Genomic DNA, 6,876 nt, shown 5'->3' with positions numbered 1-6,876 from the left:
CAGACTCCAACCACATTAAGAAAATAATACCCCATGACCATGTGAGATTATTCAATGAATTGAAGTATGGTTCAGTTATGGGAAATCCTTTAATATAAATCACCGCATTAATAAATCAAAGGAGAAACACAATATGCTTCTTTCCAAAGATGTTAAAAAGGCTCTTGACATCAATTGCTCATAAAGCATTCAAATAAGAACTGATTATAAGTGATATGTGTACTTAATTCCTAAAGCCAGCATCTTACTTAAGGGAGAAACAGTAAAGCATTACCATGAAGATCAGGAATAAGGCAAGAATGCCACTGCCTTAGATTGTGTTTTCTCAGAAGCAGATCCTCAGTCAAGGATTTGAACAGTCAGATGTTCCAAAAGTATTCTGCTTGTGCCTGCAGAATGCCAGTGAAGATCATCTAGACAATATCTCCTAATAGGAATAGAAGGCAGGTATGTTGAATGAGAGGTTATTTAGTTTGGACAACCTGAAGGCTGTTAATTGCATCTGTCCCCTCTCCATCCCTCTGGATATGTATGTGGATCCCATGCACAGAGGTTTTTAAATAAATCCTGACATACCATGTCACAAGCAACACTGCCTTGATGTCTGCCTCTCAGTTTTTAGTGGAATAGCAATATCAGATCATTAGCAGCAAGAAAGGGTCATCTTCCCCACACATCAATCACCATGAAGTTTTGGGACCCAGAGGTCCAGGATGGTCATGATCAAGTAACTTCCCCCAACAGGAAAAATGGCCAGTGGTGGTTGCATTAACTCTCTTCTCTTGTAATAAAAGTGAAACTATAGATAATGTGGTCAGTGACTTGACTAGTTATCTTTCCTGTGCAACAGATTAGCTCAAATTTAGCAATTTAGACAACAACATTTATTACATCAGTTTCTGATGGGGGTGGTCAAGAATCTGGGTGTGGCTCTACTGGGTGCCTTTGGCTCAGGATGTCTTACAGGTTGCAATGAGGTGCTGGCCAGGACTGCAGTCATCTGAAAGTTCACTTGGAAGAGCATTTGCTTCCAAGCTCACACACAGGGCTGGTGGCAAGCCTCAGAAGATCCAATTCCAGGCTCATAATTTCCTTGCCATGTGGATCTCTCCATAGGGCAGCTTATAACATGGCAGCTGGCTTACCTGAGGACCTCAGAAAGAGTGACAAAGACAGCAAAAGAGTGAGCAAGATGGAAGGCACTGTCTGCTGGTCACTTAATCTCCAAAATGAAATCCCATCACTTTTGCAGCTTTCTACTCATTAGAAGTGAGTCACTAGGTTGAGCCCAACCTCAAGAGGAGGGGATTAAAAATGGGCATGAATATCAGGTACCTACTGCAGGCACCTCCTGAGAGATCTCAGTGATATTTGGGGCAGGGGTTTTGGGAACCGATGTTCTGCATCAAGTAATGTAAATAGCCAGTTAATACACTTGGATGGCACTTTCCCAAGGATAGATCTTTGGTCTCTTTCTGAATGCCTCCTCTTGTACCTTGGGGATGAGCACAGTGCAGCAGTTTGAGGGACTAGTTCTTTCGCAGGCTTGAAGACTGCACCTTCTAATGGATGCTAAGCCTAGTAAGTTGAACCTCAACTACCCCCTGGTCATTAGAAATGTGCTGGTGGAGGAAGGCGAGAAGCAACCCCATGCCCCTCCAAAAGGCAACAGAATGACTCTCCCCCATTCACATCACTAATAACTATATCTCTGCTGAGGACTCAGGGAACTGGGGGCATGCAACATCATCTCCTGATTTTTCATATTTCCATATATCTCTATCTTTTGCCATAAAAAAAAAAACTTGCTATCTTACCGTTGGCTTCTTTATCTCAGCTTTATTCCTGCCCCATGGTGATGCCCAGAGAGAAGTCAGGACCTCTAAAATATGGCCCGCACACCCCCTAGCCTCATTTATTTGCATTTTCTTTCAAGTACCCTGCATTCTACCTTCTTCTGTTTGGAGAACATTTTGTCTTGTCAGATCTTTGTGCTAAGGTTCATGACCTCCCCTCAGTTTGAAAGCTTTCCTTAGTCTCCCTAATGCTCTATTCCCTTCTCTGTTCAAAAAGGACTTCATAACACCATGCTAGGCAAAGTACCTAACCAATGAAGCTGAACACGAGTCCCCAGACAGAATGGAGGAAGCGGAAGGTGAAGTGGACTTTGAGAGATTAAGTATGATATCAGTGCAGAGTCCTTCAACTGAGAAAAATGTATTATGATTGCTAAAATTGGAATCCTGGCTCTCTGGCTTACTAGCTTTGTGACTTTCTATGCACCTCAATTTAATCTATAAAAATGTAGCTGTAATAATGGCAGCTTAGTTCAGGGGGTTGTAAAAATTGAAAGGTCATCTCTGAAAAGTGTTCAGCAGGGTGCTTGGCACCTATCAGGCTTCCAAAAATCTAATTTTGGGCCTTTTGTTTTCTTTTCAGAATGTACACTATATTCTCTTATGTATCATCTGAGGACATGAAGAAACAAAGGCTCATCATCCACTAAGCATCTCCCTCTTCCTGTAATCTGGAAAGCTCCCTGGGGTCAGAGCACAGAGAAAAATCAGTCTCTGGAGGAGTTACACTGTTTGGCTGCTGGACAGAGGCCAAGGGAAGCCGGGGTGTCCAGGGAAGAAGCAAGATGATAGTCTAAAGGGGGAAGAGGGCTCCCAATGGGAGGTCTTTGAAGTGACAATACTCCTTACCATGACTCCATGTTGTCTTTGATCTAGCGTCGCTCTCCCCGCTCCTCCTGAAGGGTCCTGTATAAATCCTTTTGCATGAAAGAAATGTGGACTACCAGAGGAAGCCAAATAGAGAAGACTCCAGGGATGTGGGTAACTGACCTGGGGGCTGGGTGCTGGGCTGATGCAGTCACCCTAGAAAGGAGGATAAAAACCCTCAACCCCTCCAAAGGGCTGGCCAGGTCTGGTGGGTTACTGCTGATACCAAAATTACCTTCTGGAAATGATGGGGCAATTGCGGAGAGAAAAGGAACAGGGAACACATGACTACTTTGGTTCAAAGCTGAGAGAGGAGGGCTAAATCTAATCTTGGGATGATGGAGACAGTTTTCAGGGATCAGGGGAAGTTGAGAGAGTAGAAACTGAGCAGCAGGGCTGATTAGGAGCATGTGGTTTTGGTTGTAGAGAGGAGGCATTGGGTTATCATAAACACAAAGTCTCCATTCAAATGAACTGTGCATCACTGCTTTTACCTTTAAGACAATTTTAATTTGAATTGCATATTTCTCATCCTTTAAATAGGAATAAAGGATCCTTACATATCCTATAGTTTATTTATTGAAGTGACTTGTCTAAGCTTTTCTTTAGTGATCGGCTCTCCAGGTCTACATGTGAATGTCTCCACAGGGTTGAAGGCAGAGGCAGGTTCTGGGCTGGAAATGTCTTAGGAGAGCTTGGCCAGACCTTTGTGAAGAACAGTGCACCTCAACGACCAGGAGCCAACTATGTCTGTATCTTGACCTGGGTAGTGGCCACGTGGGTGTGTTCATGTGCTCACTTTATAAAATTTTATCAACTATACACCTGAGATTTGTGCATTTTACAGTATGTATGTTATACTTCAATCAAAAATTAACCCAAAAATGAGCATGGAGCAGGCAATACTGTTAAATATTTTAGGTAGGTCAGGTAAAATAAAGAATGAAAACACTGCATTGGCAGCATGTCACTGATGGAGAGCATTGTTGATCTTAGCAAGAACATTTTCAGCAGCAGTAGACTGAAGATTAAAAAAAAAAAAAGACCAACCTAACTAAATGTCCTGTTGTTTGAAAGGACTAATAAGATACATAAACCTTTAGCACTGGTAATCAAGAAGAAAAGGAATGAGGGAAAAGCCTCGAGGGAATGAAACGTATGACTAGCTTCAAGTTGCCAAGGCTAGATAGAGGAGGACGGGCAGGCAGCAGCTGAGACTGCTCTCGGAAGAAATGTGGATTTGTGCAGGGCAGTGACGTGGGAGGGAGATCCTGGATCAGAGGTGAGGGGGTAGGGGAGGCATTCTGGGTCCTCAGGCTCTTCTTTGGCTTTTTAAGGAATAATGCTCAACCTGAAGTTTGCTGCATCCAGGAAACACACAGCAGTCTTAAGGATATCCTGAATGAAATAATTCCACTCTTTACTACCATTCTACTTCAAAAAGCTTCCCCTTATCCTCTCTAGATCTGTCACTGATGTTTCACCCAGTGGAACAGCAAGCCTCTGACCGTGAAACAGAGCTCATTACTTTATTCACTCTGTTCCATTATAAGGCATTTCTTATGTCTAGGGATTTTTTGTTGTTGTTGGTTTGTCTGTTTCAATAAAGATCATAGTTTGCAATCATCCCAGAAATCTGGCATTCTGGGGACTCTCATCAAGGCTGCTGTTGGTACCTGGGTGTGGAATCAGTGAGTGAGTGGAATCAGCCAGTGAGTGGTTGGCTCTCCAGGGGTAAATGGAAGAGGCAAATGCATGCCACCTGGTTAGAATTGAGAACCAGGTAAATGTTTGTCTAGTGCTTGGATAACAAAGAAAATGCTACTGCAGCTGATGGGATTCTGAGGCTAGTACTCTGTCAATCTGATCTACCCAATATTTCAGGGAGAAGCCAGGCCTGATGAAAAATCAAAAAGGGTGAAGTAAAGACAGTGTCCAAAGATATGAAGAGTTCTTAGCCTGAAAGTCCCTTACTAAGGGGAAAGACAGGAGGTGATAGTTAAGGGCAGGTTAGTCTTGAGCCTTGGCAAATAAGCCCTCTTCATTTAAAACTGCCTGGACACCTAGGAAATAGTTCCTGGGCTTTATATGACTATTGTAAAGTCAACTAGTCATACAATTGGTGTGGTGACTCACTAGCCTAGGGCCTTGAGAGATACAGCATTAGGGCAGTGAGAGTTTGAGGAAGGAGATGCAAAGTGTGACACATTCAATCTCAGGAAGTTCACTGTTTCATTCAACAATTATTAAATATTGTTTGGAATTGAACAAAGATAAAAGGAAAACTCTTTCCTCTGATTTCACATTCATTCATTCATTCAACTGTTTGCTATAATGAATACATATGCCTTCTTTCCATGGACCTGTGCACCACAGCTATAAGGCTGGTATAAGGTATAAGGCCATGAACAAGACACACAAGTGAGCACAATAAAGTCACAGGTAGAGTACTAGGATTGTCAAGTTAGGTCCCTCAGAGATCAGCACGGACAAGAGTCCATAAAAGCTCTGAAGGTACCTAATTCAGTTTCAGCATGGGTTGGGGGAGGAGGTAGAGAAGACTGCCCAAAGGAGGCAGCTCACGAGATGATCTCTGAACAACGAACAGAAATTAGTAAGGCAAAGAATATTGAGGAGGATGGGAGGAGAGGCAGGATACCTTTGCCCAGATGTCAGCTTTCTAACTCTGGGCCCACTGAGTTGAGACTATCATTAGACTTCCTAACACCATAGCTGGAAATAAGTCTTACAGGATTGCATCCTTAACATCACTTTATACATTAACAGGAAAGCAGTCTCATCTGTGATGCTGGGGCCACCCTACAACCATACAATGGAAACCCCTGGCACCTTTTTCTTGGTGGGCATCCCAGGTTTGCAGTCTTCACATCTATGGCTGGCCATCTCACTGAGTGTCATGTATACCATAACCCTGTTAGGAAACACCCTCATAGCGACCGTAATCTGGGTGGATTCCACTCTACAGGAGCCCATGTACTGCTTCCTGTGTGTTCTGGCTGCCGTGGACATTGTTATGGCCTCCTCTGTAGTGCCCAAGATGGTGAGCATCTTCTCCTCAGGAGACAGCTCCATCACTTTTAATGCTTGTTTCACTCAGATGTATTTTGTCCATGCAGCCACAGCTGTGGAGTCGGGGCTGCTGTTAGCCATGGCTTTTGACCGCTATGTAGCCATCTGTAAGCCCCTACACTACAAGAGGATTCTCACACCTCAAGTGATGCTGGGAATGAGTGTGACCATCACCATCAGAGCTATCATATTTATGACTCCACTGAGTTGGATGGTGAGTCATCTACCTTTCTGTGGCTCTAGTGTTGTTCTCCATTCCTACTGCGAGCATATAGCTGTGGCCAAGCTGGCATGTGCTGATCCCATGCCCAGTAGTCTCTACAGCCTGACTGGGTCCTCTATTATGGTGGGTTCTGATGTGTTCTTTATTACTGCCTCCTATAATCTGATTCTCCAGGCAGTATTTGGTCTCTCCTCAAAGAATGCACAGTTGAAAGCATTAAGCACATGTGGCTCCCATGTGGCAGTTATGGCTCTGTACTACCTACCCGGGATGGCATCCATCTATGTGGCCTGGCTAGGGAAGGACATAGTGCCTTTGCACACCCAAGTGCTGTTAGCTGACTTGTACGTGATCATCCCACCCACCTTAAACCCCATCATCTATGGCCTGAGAACCGAACAGATACGAAAGCGAACAAGGAGCTTGCTGATGCACTGCCTCTTTGACCACTTCAGCCGGGGTTCGTGAATACAAAGTATGTTCAAACCTTAAGCATTTCAGCTAACTTCAAAGATACCTTACAGATCTGTGGAACTATTGGTTTACGTGGTGCCACGGAAGTTCTAAGATGAAGCCATAAGGGGTCTCTTTGCCTAACTTTTCAATTTCTAACAAGGATGTGAATGAAATGATTAATTTTCTGACAACACCTTCGATGATTTCAATCAACTAGTATCTGAAGTTTGGGCAGAGAGAGTATAGATTTGGGGTTGTTCTTTCCTTAGATTCTGACCTACATTTCCAACTTAGTATCCTACCAGTCCTTCTGCAGAAGCAACCAACTCTTTGGTTCCCCCACATCTGATTTTTCTCACAACTGTTCATCTCCTTATGTGATTA

General features: G+C 43.7%; 1 protein-coding gene across 1 annotated transcript; it reads left to right on the top strand.

Moving 5' to 3' along the window:
- Window positions 1-5,370: 5,370 nt before the first annotated feature.
- Window positions 5,371-6,504, top strand: LOC105097981 (olfactory receptor 52I2). The gene has a single exon (XM_010990612.3). It carries the CDS (start codon window positions 5,530-5,532, stop codon window positions 6,502-6,504), a length of 975 nt encoding a protein of 324 aa, XP_010988914.1. The 5' UTR covers window positions 5,371-5,529.
- Window positions 6,505-6,876: the final 372 nt, after the last annotated feature.

Source organism: Camelus dromedarius, chromosome 12 (assembly GCF_036321535.1).
Source record: "Camelus dromedarius isolate mCamDro1 chromosome 12, mCamDro1.pat, whole genome shotgun sequence".
Lineage (NCBI taxonomy): Eukaryota > Metazoa > Chordata > Mammalia > Artiodactyla > Camelidae > Camelus > Camelus dromedarius.
Note: the sequence above shows the minus strand (reverse complement) of the source record. Positions and strands in the feature narration are given on the sequence as shown.